General features: G+C 43.4%; 1 protein-coding gene and 1 non-coding gene across 3 annotated transcripts in view; both read right to left on the reverse strand.

Moving 5' to 3' along the window:
* LOC137261429 (DNA damage-regulated autophagy modulator protein 1-like) overlaps positions 1-14,020 on the reverse strand; it is a 35,567-nt gene extending 21,547 nt beyond the window's left edge. Inside the window, exon 1 of one of the 2 annotated variants that reach the window (XM_067799177.1) lies at positions 13,766-14,020. In XM_067799177.1, the coding sequence (XP_067655278.1) occupies positions 13,766-13,870 (105 nt within the window). In that variant the 5' untranslated portion in view covers positions 13,871-14,020. The remainder of the gene's footprint in view (positions 1-13,765) is intronic. The other variant, XM_067799176.1, reaches the window with a different exon arrangement.
* A 3,010-nt stretch (positions 14,021-17,030) lies between these two features.
* Positions 17,031-17,103, reverse strand: Trnaa-agc (transfer RNA alanine (anticodon AGC)). The gene has a single exon. It is a non-coding gene; the product is annotated as a tRNA-Ala (tRNA).
* Positions 17,104-19,506: the final 2,403 nt, after the last annotated feature.

Consider the following 19,506-nt stretch of genomic DNA (forward strand, 5'->3'; position numbering starts at 1 on the left):
GTGACCGTGACCTTGGAAAATATAAGGTGAAGGATGTAAAACCTATTTATCTGTCCGACAACATGTTGTTAATATATTTCCATCTATACATCTATCTAATGCGATCGTATTATACATGTATAACTGAGGTCTATCCTCCGTTTCGTCATGTTTCAACGTTGCTGCTCAACACGCTATTGGATGATGAGTACTTGGGTGCTGAGGTCGGGGTCTTCAGACATCTCCACTTCAAGCTGTGTTATGATGAAAACACTGAGTGCGTTAACACTTCGACCTGCCTCCCAATCTTTCACAACAAGGATGGAGATAAAGATTTAAGTGGTCTAATTTGTACAATGTAGGTCATCAACGTTGTGGATGTTAGAATTCTCACACTGCCTTTGTGACCGCTTCCTGAACAGAGGGAGGGGGAAGAGAGACAGGGAGGAGGGAGAAAGAGGAGAGGAGAGGCATAGACACACGCACGCACGCACACACATCCCGATCTGAGCCCGTGGTGGGGGTATCAGATGTGGGCAACTGGGTGCCCCACCGCCATGAATAGCTTGCATTCCTCACAACACATCAAGATGAGAACAAAATTGAGCAGACCTGTCTTATCCTGACATCGCTAGCTTCATCCACTCTGATGAAGGGATCCCCATCGTTTTAGGGTGAATTTAGTATGGTATCATCACGGATCTAGATTCCCCGTGACAAGGGTCATCCCTCAGTTTGACATGCAGTGAACTGAGTACAACCATGGAATTAGGCCTGATCGTAGAATACGTACACCGTGTATTGCAGCAGTACAGTTGAACATATAAACCCCAGATCTTAATGATCACAAGATCATAATAGAAGCACGTGAATCTTACAAGGCCATTATAGATGTGCGTGAATCTTACAAGGCCACTACAGGGAGCACGTGTGTCTTTAAAGACCATTATACTAGCAAACGTGTTACACAAGACCATCACAGAAGCAAGCGAATCTTACAAACGATTATACGAGCACGGGTATCTTACAAGTATAGAAGCACATGTATCTTACAGGACCAGTATAGAAGCACATGTATCTTACAAGACCACTTTAGGAGCGCGTGTCTTACAAGACCAGTATAGAAGCATGTGTATCTGACAAGACCAGTATAGAAGCACGTGTGTCTTACAAGACCACTTTAGCAGCACGTGTGTCTTACAAGACCATTATGGAAGCACGTGAATCGTACAAGACCATTATAGAAGCACCTGTATCTCACAAGACCACTTTAGGAGCACGTCCGTTTAACAAAACCACCACAGGAGCACGTGTACCTTGCAGGACCACTATAGAACCACCTGAATCTTGAATGAAGAGGTTCGGAGAGGTGATCCTCGTTTTATAAAGTATTTTTCATGAATGTCATTTTGTCTATTTGTCAACAACTCTCTTTAACATAGCAGGTATCATGTTGTGTATAATGGAGATGCGGCGTGTTAAGTAAAGATAAAGGTAAATAGAGATGTACAGCAAAGTGGCTTGAACCCCGTGAGGTTTTCGGGGCAGATAAGGACCATGCTGTTATCGTAATATCCTGTTTAAATAGGACATGGTGATGACATGGTGATGACATGGTGTGTAGCCTGCCTGGCTCCACTGATATGATCGCAGTCTCCCGGTCAGTTGTTCGCACTGGTCTAGCCCATGTCAGGCATTAACAGGTAGACGTTACATAGCCTACTTCAATTCGGTCACACTCGCTCTCATCAGCTGCTCCCATGACTATATCTTTGGTTACAAAGAGCTGAAAACGTGGAGCCTGTGGAACAAAACCTGCATGACGACAGACTGGGTGGTTGCATGTGTTCTGCTGATGCTTATACATGAGAGCAGGCGGAGTGTCAATAGATCATGCAGTCTATGGTATCAGGTGCCTCTTGCCAGCACGCTGACCAAACAACGCTGTCTGTACAAGCTGGGGAGACAATGGACAAAATACAGCAGCAGTGATTGTGTCACGACATTGCAACACGAGGGGTATACATAATCTGATATGTCAGGTCTGCCGAGTTGGTTGATAGTCCGCTACCCGACTGACATACTTGAGACAGTACGCCAACAGTGCTCTAATCAAGAAGCATGTTCTCTCTGTTATCAGGATGTTAATTTACATGTCAGACCATAAATGAATATGTTCTGTGATTTATCATTCTGCCAAGCAGATGGATTCATAACCTAAACTGGTGGATTGATAAGACGGAATGCTATTCTAGACTGTTGCCAAAAATGAATCGATGCTCATGATTTTGATCACTGCCTCGTCCGGTCCAGACTCAATTATCTATAGACCGCCGCCACATAGCTGGCATATTCCAAATACAGTAGGAAACCGGTTGGCGTAGATTGTCATTTAATTATTACCTGATGGTCTGAACAGACAGTGAGGTTAGTCGACGTTTGAGTAAGTTCCTATACTACTGTTAGTACTATGAAAAATATGGGTCGTTGATAACTGACAAGATGCTATACTGTCGTCCGATAACTGACACTGTGTGATAACTGATGGACTATGCCAACTGTTAATCTGGTGGCGCCTATCAAATGCACATCCACAGTCTCTTAAAATGATTTCGTATGTTCCTTAGAAGTGAGATTATTAAACGAAGTTGACAGATTGGTGACGTATTAGTGTACTATCTTGTCTGTTCTTCTTGTCAGATATCTCGGTAACATTATCTACATTTATTGTCGGACGCCGAAGCAATTACCACGATGAAAGGAATGTAAGACCAGCCGTCAAGGTGAGTAGATTCTCGACACAAACACTGCATGTCATGAATGGGATGATTATGGCGGCTGGACCCTGCCACGTTCACGCCTATTATCGTTAGCCGTGGGTCAACACGGACAACCGTTATGTCATGTTGATCGGGTGAAAGCAGTGATTAAGTGTGACCCGTTCTATCGGTACGACACATTTGTAGCTATCCACTAGACAAGCGTTGTACTGCAGGTGCTGATAACATACAGGAAGGTCGGTTGTTGTTTAATGCCGCGCGCAGCAATATTGCAGCCATATGACGGTGGTCAACATCAGTGATCAATATCATGAGCATCGTTCTACGTAACTGGGATACGAGGATACGAAGACATGTTGGTCAACCAAGTCAGCGAAGCCTGACCACCCGATCCCGTTAGTCGTCTCTTACGACAAGCATGGGTTACTAGAGACCAATTCTTCACGGATGTCAGCAAGGTCTTGCACAGACCGCAGTGAGTGAGAGGGTGAGTGAGTTGGATTTCACGCTGCCTTGGACTGTAATGTTGAACAAAGAGAACAGAGACGGAAACACCGAACCGCTCGTTATTCCGTGAATGTACTGCTATATGTAATACACCCATACAGAGAGGACCACAAGTGTACCGGCGTACCCAAGCTGAAATACATCATTCAGCCTTAGAACTCTCAACACCTTGTAACGTCACTACGTATTATGTGGAACTATCAACTATCTGTTGATTATGCTATGGTCATCTCGAGATCAGTTTGACCGTAATAACTATTACCTCTATCTCAATCAACGTACAATTGGCAACTTATCAATCGTTACTGAGCAAACAAAACGGCTTTCCTCTGCCAGATCTGACACTCCAGGCCGTATATGAACAACTGACCACCCAACAACTCACAGTAAACACTCGTGCACTGCTCTGGGTCTCTCCAAACCCTTAAACAACAGAAGGACTGTTCCTGTATCCAAATATCATCCCTACCCATCCGTACTGAAACGCCTTCCCACGGAATATTCCCAAATGTGAGTTGCACAGAGTAACTGTTTCTCTACCCACCAGCGCTTCAATACGTCAGATTCGTAAAGTGCCTCAGGACAGTACCCAACCTGTAGTCAAATTTGCAGGTGCGCGCTGTAGTGGTCAGTGTGGTGTAGCCGCTGGTCAGTCAGGTGAGTAATGAGGTGAATTAAAGACTGCAGCTGGCCAAACTGACTGCAGACTGGTAATTACACATTGTCAGAAGATTTCAGAAACTGAAACCAAGGTTAATCCCTCGCTATTGTAGAAAGAAAAACCTTACTGCAGTAGTGTTCAGAGTGGGAAGCGGAGAAGTGTCAACTGGAGCTGCTCATTAGCTCAAAGGACCATCGCTGGCCACATCTGCGACGTCAGTCAGCCCAGTCATCGACGCGTGCAGCTACCTCAAAGTGTCCAGAAACAAGCAGGTCAAACTCGTGAACATATGAAGAAATGGATCCTCACTAACAAATGCCTGTCAAAGGGGGAGACCAGTGGGTTCGAGTGACAAATATAAACATGTCTCAGTTCCGTAGATCGACGCTTTTGATGTTAGACACTGATTTGTCCAGATTTGACTATATGTACCCTCGTTTGGCAGGAATATCGCCGAGTTCGGCGTTAGTCAACAAACTAACAAACGAATGTGTTGGAAACTGAAATGTACTCCTAAAATAATAAGCAACACATATTATGGGATGGAATGGGAAGTAAAATTGGAAAGTGAAACACAAATATCATGCATACGTGATGAAACTTCACTAAGGAGATGAACTATTGGACAATGAAACACAGTCATACTTTGTTTCGTGGTATGGGGTATTACTAGCTGGGACTTGTACAGCGCTGATCAGGACTCAACTGTGAGGCACAAGAATTGGAGGGATGCGTCATTCACTCACTCACTCACAAACACAACAACCACTCATGGAGGAATCATCAACAAAATATTTTGTTATTGGTTCAGCAAACAGTAAAATGTCTGTGGATGAAGAGTACGCACAAGTACATTGAGCGAGTGCTTACAGAGTCATCAGTCTCTAGCACCATCATGGCGGGGGACACCAGAAATGGGCTTCAGACATTGTACCCATGTGGGAATCGAACCCGGGTCTTCGGCGTGACGAGCGAACGCTTAAACCACTGGGCTACCCCACCGCCCCGTTTTCAGTGTGACGAGCGAACGTTTTAACTGCAATGTCTCCCTGCCAGCGTTAATCCTTCACGTTCAGGATCGGCATCAGTACACATGTACGTGTCACTGACGTGGCACATCGCTGCAGGATCAGCCTGGTTACTGGTTTTAATTCACCAGTGTATAAAAGGTGTTTTGGTAGGACCATATGCAAACCCGCTGATCAGATGGTTTATAGAGCATGTGTAAAGTTTTAGCTACAGGGTTGGATTACCGCAAACTAAGCAGCTTGTGCTCGGTGTTCGATCGCACGTATTACACAGGAATGTATGAGTTTAGCTGTGTTGAAGTTATACACCGTGTCACAGTCACTGCCTCCTATCTCCATGCAATGAGTAAGGCCACATACATACGTATGTCAGTTACATAATGACATGTCACTTACATGTGGGAGAAAGCATACACTAACTTCTAGTCTCAAGTTCATACACGATGAATTTACTACTCCGTGAACGATGGTATCACGGGCATGGTGCTGCCACGGTCATAAGGGGAACGTGGGATTTCTACCCATCTTTGGCATGCCATGAATCTCTCTATAACACAGCGTGTGGTTCTAACTTGGCGCCCTACGACATGTTAGGATTATGTGAGAAACTGTGAGAACGTACGTGGGAAACAAGTTTAACAAACTGACAGTCATTGGAATTATATTTGTAAATTTGCAAGCTTAAAACGCTGAATCAGACCAAGAATGAAAAGGTACTCTTGAACTATTCCCGGGCTGCTAAATAGTACTCCATTCGTCTGAGAGGCCGTTCCAGAGAAATATGCCACGTTAAGGCATAAAACTGGAAAAAATGGTTCGGATTGGTGAATAATTGTAACAGACCTCGCATGATTCGTGAGTACACTACTAGTAAACAGTGGAGCGCCATATGCAGGAACCATGCTGATGACAGATGAAGGAAAGAGTAACGAGACTTGGTGGTCGATAATAGGCACTGAGACGATCTTCAAAAAGTTGGAATGTAACTCATTTCACACACAGTACACGTGTTGGCTTTATTGATGTATACCGATTCTACATTTCCATAATTCCCACACAAGATGATGAACTTCCATGAGTCTTCTTAACAACTTCAAGTCGTACAGGTGCTTCGGTGCCTCGTTAACACAACCAAGTCGTACAGGTGCTCCGGTGCCTGTCACTCTTCGATAAGTTAGACACTCGAGCAAATCACCTTCAAAATGGTCAACAGTTCTTCAAAGAAATATTTGATTTCATATGATTTGTTTAATCTTGTCCAAGTTCTCTTCCAACTATACTCCGCCCAAATACTAGACTCGGTCAATATTTCCTCTACAAATATTATAACGAAAAGCAAATATGATAATTGCAAGACAGTGGAGGCGCATGCTGGTAGACAATGCCTTGAAGCTGATAGAGAGGAGGCTTGTCATCAGTGAACCTTGTCTGACCCTTGTAAGCACTCTCATTACCGTCGCTGTCCGGGACGGCGTTTGGTGTCATCGTAACACCGCATTGTCACCCTGAACACAACTGCCTTACAAACTGTCGGATCCTTTTATCTGACGGGATTATCCAATAATCTAATTTATGGCGGCAGGATGACTATTAAATGTGATAACAAGTGCTGATAGGATGCGAAAGTCAACATTTTGTCATGCTCGGATCGGCTGTTTCACCGAGTGAACAATGCAGTGTTGTAAATCCATCTCCATATTTCGATATTTAGAATTTTATGGTTAGTCAAACCTATGCTAAAATAAGCCAAATAGCTCCGTACCACAGTCAGCTTCTTGTATCAACTGAAGCTAGCGTGCTACAGACTGTTATAAACTTTCATACCACACACCTATTGTTTTGGTGGGGTCAAACAGTCACTGTAGAGGCCAGTGCGGGAGGTATTATTGACAATAAGTCAGCCATTGCTAGTTATCAACCAGTGTGTTAACCGTGGTGTGCAAAAGGAAGTAGATACGTATCAGTAACAGCTGTACCACACAGAGACGTGTTCAACAACGACGCACAATTCCACATCGATATATGATATATAGTTGCTTTACCAGACCTGACCACCAGGCGCCGAGTGGTCAATTCCAGGACGTAGTTCGTATGTTTACATCCAGAGACTGCTTACTTCATTCACTCCACGGTCATACTTGACCTCAAGTTATACAATACTACTGAGGTCTTGAGTTACTGGTGAAAATGTAATGAATGCATGAGGCGCACTACGTGACATTTCAAGTGAGTGTCATCAGGCCAAAATGTGGTTCCGATTACACCGGTTTAAAGTTTTGGGTAGATTGGTGGATATATATATATATATATATATATATATATATATATATATATATATATATATATATATATATATATATATATATATATATTCAGAAGTATATATTTTTTTACGAACTACTAACACATTTATAGATGTGTAATTGTATATTTAATCAAGGTGTATTCATCGTGTCGACTATCTCTAACAGAATGATCGGTGTCCGTCAGTGCCAGGGAAAAACAATGGTATCTGAAAGCTTATTTTATATATATCGCTTAAAAAGAAAAAGTGGTGGCACCAGAATTCTAGGGTCGGTCGTGTAATCGGAACTACATTTCCTTTAAGGCGTGAACTTGCAATGTATATGTTACGACTGGAACTTATTCATCATTTAGGTGTAAATTCACAATACAGTGACGCTGCATCTGATCTGAATATCTAGTCACAGTGATATTCCGAGTACTGCACGAACAGCACGTGGTGCACGTGCACGCAGGCTCCGAGGCGTGTGCGCCAGTAGGTTCGCTCACAGTCTTTAATTTAACGCAACTGAGCAAAGCGATATCTTATGCAGAATCATAACTAATGTTAAAAATGGCGAGCTTTGAGGGTCTGGATAGGGACTGAGGGGGACTGAGGGCGCCAGTGACCGGAGTTGCCTAAATGTTTGGCAAAATGTTCATTTAGGAAGTAGCAAACACACCTGGGTTGGGTATTCCTAAAAACATCACATACACAAGCTGGCCTCATTACAATAATTGTAGTACGTAATGGAGTCAAAATCTGGGTCATTGTCAAGGGATTTCTGTACAATAACAGGAAGCCGTATTTCAACATCTACCGTCAATACTAGCGTCTGCACAAACCAGGAACACGACGTTCTGGTTGTAGCAGCTCACTGCACACAATAGTGGACACAAAAGATGTCGTATAGAGGACTGAAATTAACATTACGGGCATATTTCGTCGTTACCACCACCTTTCAACATGACGGTCCGCTTTGATTGTCCTGCTCCCTACAGACTTGTCTGTCTCACAGTCCCACAACCACACTATTTCCCCTACTGCCCAGCTCCTTGCGTCGCTATGCCCTAAATGAAGCATGCCTAGATTCCCTCATGTTGCTGAATATCAACATGGATATTTCCGGGGATCGATTTTATGAGAGTGTGTGCTCCAAATTACCAGTGATCCTTCTTGTATTCTGCATACACGGAGATTATTAGCTGAGTGTGTTTCTGTGTCAACATTATCACCAGGAAATTATAACATGACATTTACGGAAACACACACGGGTGTTTCAGTCTTATCATTATCAATATTTAAGAGATAATTTCTCTGCATATATCAGCTACAAAAACTGTGTATCACTGCAGTGTTTGGGGGCTACAGTAGAGAGTTACTTGGTGAATGATTTGGGAATATACGTTACTTCAGCTACATCCCAAATATTCTGCTATAGGAAGAACAACGCTCCCAGTGTGTGGGTTTGGATCCCGGATGGAATTCAAACCCAGAACGTAATAGAAACTGTACTTTACTAGGAAAGTGCAATCCAAAATATGACATATGTTAACACTTACCATACCGTGAAACAGACACTGATCAAGACAAACGTAGTATTATACTTTCTGGAAATCTGGGACTCGAACATAGGATCTGAATCTGGGCACTGCACAGGACCATAACCCTTCACATCTCTTCAGCTGCTTCTGACCAAACGTTGCCCGTGTTTCCTTCAATTGGAGCCACCATACAGCTTAAACATTTCTGAGTGCGGCGTAAAAGTAAATTCACACGCTCATTCAACTGGATTAGGGGCGGGGTAGACTAGTGGATAAGGTGTTCGCTCGTCATGCTGAAGACCTGGGTTCGATTCTCCATATGGGCACAATGTATGAAGCCCATTTCTGTCCCACACCACGATATTGCCGATATATAGCTAAAAGCGGCGAAATATTGCTAACTCAATTGCTAATTGGATAACAAGGTATTAGCTCTCGCACATTCCTCAACCCCCATCCCCTTCCCCCACCCGGAACTACCCGCACCTGCAGTATACTGGTGCTGATGCCAACGTCCCTCCCTACTGAGATGTACATGACGACCAGGTGGACCCCCAGACACAGTGGCATGAGGGATGTTACTCCCATCACCGTCACCTGTTATTTAAACTAGGTTACTTCCGGAGATTAACTAGAAAACACCGTACGCTGTGTTCATACAGCCAGACTACAGGCAGGTAGCTCAAGTCTCGTGCCAATATTCCATTTCACAGACACGAAATACACACGATGTCTTGTTAATCACCGTTGCTAAACGGGACTAGGTATCATTAACCACTGTATCAGCATTACTTGGAAATATGAAAAGACCCGCATATGGCACTTTCTATTTTCTACTGGCTGTGAAACTCCATTCTCCTTGGAACCTCTTTTCGTTTCAAAAGTAGTAGATGTTTTCAGAGACGAAAAGTAAGTCTGCCACAAATGCTGTGGCGAAATGAAACAAGTCCGTGATAGAAACCAGCACTAGAACAGCATCAACATTTGAGAGGTACAGGATGCGCTTAACATCTCGTCTCTGAAAATCAATATGCTTTACAGGAAGAAGACCTGAATCATGTTGATACAGTGCAATATAACAGATGCCAAGGAACGTCCGTTGGTTTTGGAGACTAAACATATTTTAGAACTATAACATTTGAAACTGCAGTCACCTAGACTTGCCGAATGCTACAGCTTTGCAAGGTGCTTTATGGGATATATTTAGGGCGGTGGGGTAGCCTAGTGGTCAAAGCGTTCGCTCGTCACGCCGAAGACCCGGCTTCGATTCCCCACATGGGTACAATATGTGAAACCCATTTTCTGGTGTCCCCCGCCGTGATATTGCTGGAATATTGCTAAAATGCGGCGTAAAACTAAACTCACCCACTATTGGATATATTTCTTACAGACCAAAGACCAAACAGTCCCAGTTGTCCTAGCTAGTTCCCGTTATATGGTGTGCTGGAATGTTATTCATTTTAAATGTAAAGACTATACATGCAAACACAGATATACATCGTGCTGAAATATATATGGCGCTGACAGTATGTGGAACAAAACTACGTTGGGCGTGACTGATTTTCCGTGACGTTACGGGACCCTGACCCAGAGACACTGTTGCCTCATTGTACCACACACAGCTTACTATCTCTGGTGTACAGTGCCGTCTCACTGTACCACGCACAGCTAAATATCTCTGGTGTACAGTGCTGCCTCACTGTATCACACCCAGCTAAATATCTCAGGTGTACAGTGCTGCCTCACTGTATCACACCCAGCTAAATATCTTTGGTGTACAGTGCTGCCTCACTGCATCACACCCAGCTAAATATCCCTGGCGTACAGTGTTGTCTAATTATACCACACCCAGCTGTGTATCCCTGGTGTACAGTGTTGTCTGATTGTATCACATCCAGTTGACTATCCCTGGTGTACAGTGTTGCATTACTGTATTACACCCAGTTGACTATCCCTGGTGTACAGTGTTGCCTCTTTGTATCACACCTAGTTGACTATCCCTGGTGTACAGTGTTGCCCCATTGTACTACACCCAACTAACTATCCATCGTGTAGAGTGTTGCCTCATTGTACCCTACCCCCTGACTATCCATGGTGCGCAGTGCAGTGTGTGCCAAGTCAAGGGCCCCTGAGAGTGTGAGATGCTGGTGCCTGGCCGGTCGAGGGCCCTGAGGGTATAAGATGCCGGTGGCTGACAGGTCAAGGGGCTCTGAGGGTGTAAGATGCCGGTGCCTGGCAAGTCAGGAGGCCCTCGACCTGCCAGACACCAGCATCTCAAACCCTCAGGGCCCCCTGACTTGCCACACACCAGCATCTTACACCCTCAGGGCCCTCGACCTGCCAGACACCAGCTTGAGGGTGTAAGATGGTCGAGGGCCCTGAAGGATTGAGATGTTAGTGTCTGGCAGGTCGAGGGCCCTGAGAGTGTAAGATGCTGGTGTCTGGAAGGTCAAGGGGCCCTGAGGGTTTGAGATGCTGGTGTCTGGCAGGTCCAGGGGCCCTGAGGGTTTGAGATGCTTATGTCTGTTAGAGTGTGAGATGCTGGTGTCTGGCAGGTCGAGGGGCCCTGGTGGTGTAGTGTGAGATGCTGGTGTCGGGCAGGTCGAGGAGCCCTGCGGGTGTGAGATGCTGGTATCTGGCAGTCAGGACCTCATGGTGGGAGTTATGGCAACTTGCGAGTCACTTAATACCTCTGACCGCAATTGTTCCCGGTGTCCACAGATTCCAAAGCTATTTGTCAGGTTATATCACGCGTAGTTCACGTTTCGGAGAAGACCAGTCATCGGGTACCAACCCAATAACCCGCTGATGTAGTGTAGTTAATAGTAAATGACAGATAAGCCACGGAGGAGGCAGACTGGATACGACTGGCAGTCAGAGTCGACTAGCCACAACAAGTCAATGACAGACTCTACCAGAGGAATGATTGCAAGGTGATAGTTCCCACCTGGCCGTCTCTCACGGGTCGGTGAATGAGGAGAGAGCTAAGAGCGGGTCGGGGGCTATTTGCAAGCTTCATAACGCTGCTGTGCACCTTTCGTGTAATAGAAGTGGCACATATAATGATGATATTATTACTCATGGCATGGGGATGTTGACTCAAGGATGTCGGAACTGCTGAAGAAATTGTGCATGGAAGTATGGTTAATATGATTGAATCCGCCTTGTTCCAACACAACTCTCAGTGCCGTATCACAATATGATATATGACGTACGTATACACAGGAGGGAGTATAGACCACGTTAACAGTGGGAATGGTGTTACAATGCCCACGCGACTCTTAGTGAAGTGAGCAAATGAGAGAGAGAAGGGCGGATGTGGGGGTGGGGGGTGTACAAATGCGAGAGGTTTGCATATAGGGACATCTACGAAAGAAATTTGTTTCCACTCTACAGTGCTTATTTCTGTAGTGCATCCCCGCTGTACAGGGAATGACAACCCCACCCCTGGAGTTGTGACGCAACGTATGGTCCGGGTTACTTCGGAATTACTTCCCTGGGTGTAAATACTCATTTGTAAACACCAGAGTGACGGAGAAGGACCACACGGACACATTTTCTGGTTGGGGTGGAGTGGTGTGGTAGTGATGTCGTAGTTGTTGGGTAGAGAGAGTGTGGTGTTGATGTTGTGGTGAAGAGGGTACATGTGGTCTATCGGACAGTCCCTGAACGATATTGTTTTCCCCACTGCCCTGCTCTCAATGCATGTATATGGGTTTATTTGCTACTATGAAAATAATATATATTCAGATACTAAGAGTCTGCTGTTCCGCATGACAAAACCGCGAGTCGCGATGCGGTCTCATACGGTGAAAACTTGATGCGGGGTTGGGTTGAAGGCTCAGCGTTATACCTGACTTTTATTACCTCATAACCTAAAACCTTTTCCTAGTTTCGCTTTTAGAGTAGGCTTTTGGCAACATCACAGTTATGCTACACAGGCGCGGGTAACGTTGTGTGAGGGAGGAAGCGCACACGCACACGCGCGCGCGCACACACACATCCAGTATGGATCCGCCTGCACTATTTGCCACTTCTGAAGTAGGTCAATATGAACGTTTCCTCAAGGAAAGTGAGTGCAATAACACAGGAAGCTCTAGCAGTCATAACATTATCTCTGAATAACAACGCCATTGTTGCACTCATCCCAGTATATAGAAAGTAAGTGAATGAGAGCACACACCAGCCTTAATCGTGTTATAAACCTAGCTAATGCCTAGCTATTGGCAACGCCTGGTAAGTCAGTATGGTAATGTTAACTGACTGAATTTAGTGCATGCATGCGGAACACGCTCTCCCCAGTAGACCCCAGACAGTGACAAATGTGTTCGACCTGACAAACATTTCGGTAACCACAGTAACTAGTTCATGGGCGTCAGGAACATCAGCACGGTGTATGACACAGAAGCTGAAATCTCTTACTTAGACATATTCCCGAATCACAGGCTTGCACAGGAAATAAGTCACTCGACTGTGATGGTCTCTACAATGCATCTGGATAACGTCAAGCTGCCCCAACACCTCCCAACCCTATTTGATGTCGACAATGCCGCATGCGACAGATCGAATGAAGTGGGCTGGGTAACCTCGACAACGTATAGAGATTCAGGTGATAAATCTCTACTTGTCAACAGCTTAAGTTAGTTAAGTGTATTTAAGGAGGCTGCGTGACGCCAGAAAGTGGGGTTGAGTCACTCGACGTGTATTATGAGAGTCGCACACCCTTTAGTACAGGGAGGATTAGCTGGCCACGCCGTCTCAATTAGCCATCTAATACACTGAAGACCGCGGCAAGGCGCCATATATTATATGATGAAAATGCGAAAAAACTAAATTAGGGCAAACTGACACAACTGCGGTCCTACGCTTCCACTCGTCTCCTCACCAATGTGGTGATATAGAGACACAGATGTAATCGGTTACATAACAAACTGCACGTGCTGCAGTAAACAGCATCACACAAGATGTAAATAGCAACTGACCTCATTTGCGTGTGTCCCGTTCGACCGAGGGGGTCGTGGCGAATCCAGTATCTGCCGTCTCTCCTCCGCTATCTCTTCTGTCATGTTCTTGGTGTTGCCGGTCATTGAGGGCTAAATACGTATGACTCGATTTACAGTAGTTGTTGATGTCAGTTGCGGTTGAGAACGTCCTGACAGACTTTCGCTCGGCGCTAACTGAGCACGGATTTTCCCTGCTAGAAACCCGTCTCGCTTTGGCGGCAACAGCTGCTGTGTGGGGAATTCCCAGCGCTGCGCCGTAGTCATATTGGCTGACCTCTGACCTCTGGAGGTGAGTCGTGTCGCTCGAAGTAATTGCCATTTGTTGTGCAGGTTCGTGTTCGAATAATGATGTGTCAGTTCACAAACTCCAAGACACTATGAAAACCTACAAAATGTTTTTGAAAATCAAAGTAACCCAAGTCCCAATGCTTTAGCTCTGGTCGCACAATTGTCTCATTCACAGTCTGTGCCTGTCAAGTTCAATGTAAAGCAGAGCAATTTTGGATTTTCAAAGCAATATAATCTCACATATCAGTGATGCTAACTTAGTTTCTCTCATTTACACTAGTCGGCGACCTGAGGCTTCTAAGTGGTAAGACACCGCTTTGAGACATGGTCGGCGATGGGAGAAGGCCGCTCGGTTTTATTAGAACACAAGATTCATACTGAGAATTCTGTAAATTGTGGTTCAATAAATAATAGATTCAGTGAAACCTGATGGAAGCATTAATGTTTGTTACGATGTGACTGAGTGGAGGCAAACACAAGTTCGCTCTGTAACAGAACACTTCAACATCAGCAGCAAATAGGGGCAAATACTATGCAACCCAGACAACGGTGCTCGAGAAGCGAGGTAGCAATGTTTCATCAGTGTTACAATGAAACACTCCGGCTATGGACACTACTGATACATCCGTTTCTCCAAACTCCGGTGTGACCTGCAATCGCTATTCATAACAGACGCACTAAAACAGAATGTCACGTGAGTGTTGATACAGGTAGTTGTCGTACAACAGGTAGTTGTCGTCTTAACGATTCCAGGCTAAAGGGAAATACTCTTTTCCACGAATGTTCATGACTGAGATCAAAGCCGACATTACTGATGGAGCAATACGGAAAATGCTGATGACACAATGAAGACAAGACTTGTGGAACAATGCAGACATAACTGATGAACAACACAGACAATAACCCTGGAAACATAGTGACAATACAGCTAAACAATACCAACTGAACAATAGCGACAAAGTCATGGGGACAATACAGATCTAGACAGTATGCAAAAATACATACAATACCGATGAAACAATACCAACTGAACAATAGCGACAACGTCGTGGGGACAATACAGACAGTATGCAAAAACACATACAATACAGCTGGAATAATGTTGGACAACACCGGAGGAACAATACAGACAATACCGATGAAACAATGCATATAGTACAGAACATTATCTGATAGTACAGTTGAACAGTACAGACAATTAATATCGCTTTGAAACTATCGGCATTACGGTTGGAACAATACCTGCTGCCTAAAACTGGTTATGGATGATGTGTGGACACACAACTCACACACCTATTCACACTAAGGGACAAATCGACAAACTGAATATAACTGTCTTACGAATAGAAACTTGACATTTATTGTGAGTCGGTCAAATGATGTGGTCAATACTCAAGACAACCGCTTCGTTCCCTCCTGTTTTACAACTAGTGTAATACAGTGTGAAGTTTAAATACCCTCACTTTGAACCGCCTCATCTAATCCCATATGGATGTTACGACCTGTATGTGCAGGGGAGCTTCTGTCATGTGGATCAGCTTATCAGCAACTCTTGGCTAAATCCTTGTTGACGTTGAACTCAATGTTTGACATGGGTAATCCGTGTTTTTATCATCTGCATCAGATAGTCGGACAGTCTGTCGCAGATGCGAGTCTGGCTTCTCGACCCACATTCCAGCCCTCTTCGTGCGACGGCCGCATGTCTTCATGTATCGTCTGCGTGATGTAATATTATCCATTTCAAAGGCAATGTGTACATATTACAACATAAACCCGTGTTCAGGGAAATCAAACTCATTCTACAGTGTTTGCTAGACGTGTTGTATTCGTCACAATACCATGGTCAGAAAAGGAAGCTGGCTTCATATAAAGACTTTATGATCTGTGAAACTGCGTTAAGGACCTAGGTCACGGGTTCGAACAGGTACACAGTATTCCATATTGCCTTGTTGCTAGCGGCGAGATGTCTGGACAAGACGGTCAAGCTGTGACATGGCTGACTGTGTCTAAATAACCCGATGGTGAGATCGATGCTCGTTTTCGCTGGTGTGACTGGTCCAAACTAGATTATCTACAGACATCCTTTACATGGCCTGTCAGTTGTAAACTAATATATCCATGGAAGCCCCTGCAAGTCTCGAATATGTGGCAAGTCTAGATTGCCAAAGTTTCATTTTGAAAATGAAAAATGTCTTGGGGCTCCTTTACGTAATATTAATTTCTTTTCTTATGAACTGTTTGTTTTTTCTGTAAAATATGTTCATTTCAGAGGCAAGTTGGACGAGCCTAATGGACGGAATGCATCCAGATCCTGTCAATCGTTCGCTCGCTTTCTTATCATGAACCCCGAGCATGGCTATTCGACTTTCAGTCTATCACAGACTTGAAGCATCAAACACACCTGTACAAACAATGGCATCACACTTTTGTTAATACATATCTTTTCCAAAGGTCCACACGTGATATATTAGCTCAAGCTGATACATAACCGATAACGTACAGCGTGGTCTATGTGCCTGCTGCGTGGGGACGATCATATTGCATGTTTCCTCAGATAGTGGCAACGACTCAGTGACACAAGGAATGACCGGACGCGTTGACCCTAAACGTAAATCCATGGAATAATTACACCTCACAACCACACAGGCTCACATAAACACCTTAAACCGCATGCCCGCTCATTGGTATACAAAGGAACTGTTACCGTGTTCTTACTGGCAAACAAGGATAAGTAGGCAATAAGCAAACCCATTAGGTTTACGAAAGGGAGAGCAGATGCAGGCTAGTACACGTGCAGTACATGACGTTTTAATTGATTGATGCCAAGAGGATATGTAAACTTTCAGCTAATTACGCTCGATGTATGGGGCAAACATAAAAAAACACATCAAGTTATAAATACAGTTCTTGGGTTGACTAAATTTCACAACTTTAATCAAAACTGCCAAAAGAATATTGGAGATGCGGGGTATCGATCCCCGTACCTCTCGCATGCTAAGCGAGCGCTCTACCATCTGAGCTACATCCCCGGTCTGTCGATACAGTGCCCGGCTTCTGTACGAAGCTCTGCAAGTGTCTTTGAAATCTAAAGGGGGTCATGCGTTTATTGTAGAAGGGAGACAACTCTTCCAATCCTTCCCATACCATAGACTGGCAATTTCCGCGTGTGTTCAGAAAATTACACAAACTGTAGAAATCTCCCCGTCACCTAGGAGTATGCTAGGGAGCCATGGCAACCACTCACTTTGTATTTCCATATGTTTGATTGTCAGTCGTAAATATCTTAACCAAGTGCTATTGTATCCAATGCACTGCATTCAATGTATCTATTCTATATGAAACCAGAGACCATATAATAATCTATTATATGGTCTCTGATGAAACATTCCCAGCTCCAGTCTACGTTTAAGATCACTTATACTCTAGGGGGTGAAAATGCATAAATCACTCATTGACATCGTTATGAATGAAACCCCGTCATTAAAACTGCTCATTTCGATCTTTAATTACCTTGAATCGACCTTTTTGACAACAGTACCCAATTCTCAAACGCAAACGAAATTTCAACCAATCAGATCGGTGCGTGTCCGTGACGTAATTGTAGGTATAGATATGAGGATCTATGCAGAATTCTTCTACATTTCAGGGGGTAAACTATTTCGTTTACAAACCTGAAATCGCGAAAGCTGTTGTGAAAAATGAAAGCTATATGTTCTCATAATCTGCTATCATTTAGTTTTGTCCCCTGCTTTGCCTAGTTTTCGTGTTACAACCCTTGTTTTCATAGACGATTCTGTCAAAATCACTTGGTGTTGCTAGGTTGTATAAACCTACACGTTATTTGTCATCATTCACTTGATGCTCAGTTAATGAATTTATAACTGGTATAATTAGTGGTAACGCCACCTAGATTAACCGACAAAGGCCCCCATTTGGCATTTCGTGTGTCTGGATCGATCAAAGGATTAACCGATAACACGCTGATTGATTAATTACTTTTAAGGGGATTTAAATGGGGGATTTGTCAAAAGGTAGTGTTTATGTCTGTACATTTACTAATCTATACTGAATACACTCTGTCGTGTCTGTGTCTGTGTAAAAACAACACCCTTCTTTCAAAGGATTAACCGCCAATACATTGACTGATTGCTCATTATTGGCTAACTAAATAACATTTTTTAAAAGAATGACGCACATTATGCAAAGTGTGCGATCTTGGGTGACCAATGAGACTACAGAGCCATGTGAATAAACTGAAACGATACATCACGTTTCGTATATTAGACTGTTAAAAGACACATCACTTGGGAAATCTGCTGATGAATTATATATCACTCATTTTTGTGGATATTGATGGATACATTCCTGGAACAAAGTAATAGCCTGACATTGCTCCTATAACTTTAATTTTAATGTTTGCATTTTGTTTTTATCAGGTTGTCGTAGCTTTCAACAAAATCATTGTTTTCGTTGTGAAGTGTAATGATGCAGACGACATACACAAGGGCGTGCGTGCGAATTTTGATTCATACAGGCAAACTATAAAATGTCTACATGTTACATTCCTGTTATACATTCACAGATCGCTTCTTTTTATCAAGTTTTAATGCATACAAGTATGATTATAAAGTAATTAGGATTATGAGACCAAGTATAAAGACGGATATTGACAAGTGTCTACATACTGGTAAGTGAACGTTACAAACCAAGTAAATTTAGCCGACCTCACTTAGGTTATGTTACAGGTTGCGTGATACAAACTCCTTTTGGTTATGATTCAAATACATATTTAACTACTAGTAGAAAGTAGTTCTGATTTTCTAACTTGATGAAAACAAACCATACTGCCAATGGATTTGGCTTCACGATTTTCAAAAATGTCGGCGCCCTGTCTTAGGATGAATGCTATTACAGAAGAAAAATTACTTTCTACTGGTAGTAAAATATGTCTTTTATTGATGGACAATAGGATTTTGCATGACATTGCTTATAACATAACAATTTCACTCTTGGACGTGAGGTGGAGGTCAATATAACATTGCTTGCAATATTAATGTCACGTCGACGCCCAACTTGCTTCCTAGGTAGACGTCCTTGTGTTAAAATTTGTGTCATGCAAAATCCTTTTAGCCATGATTCAAATGCATATTTAACTACTAGTAAAAGTAGCTTTGATTTTCTAACTTAATGAGAACAAACCATAATCTCAATAATTCTAACGGACTTTAGCCCTTGACTTCACGATTTTAAAAAATGTCTGAGGATGAATGCTATTTAAGTTTGTTTTCAAAGACTTACAAAATCAAACTTACTTTTCATTGGTAGTAAAATATGTATGTTATTGATGGACAATAGGATTTTACATGCCATTGCTTATAACATAACAATATCACTCTTGGAAGCGAGGCGGGGGTCAATATAATATTACTTAC

Source organism: Haliotis asinina, chromosome 14 (assembly GCF_037392515.1).
Source record: "Haliotis asinina isolate JCU_RB_2024 chromosome 14, JCU_Hal_asi_v2, whole genome shotgun sequence".
Taxonomy (NCBI): Eukaryota; Metazoa; Mollusca; class Gastropoda; order Lepetellida; family Haliotidae; genus Haliotis; species Haliotis asinina.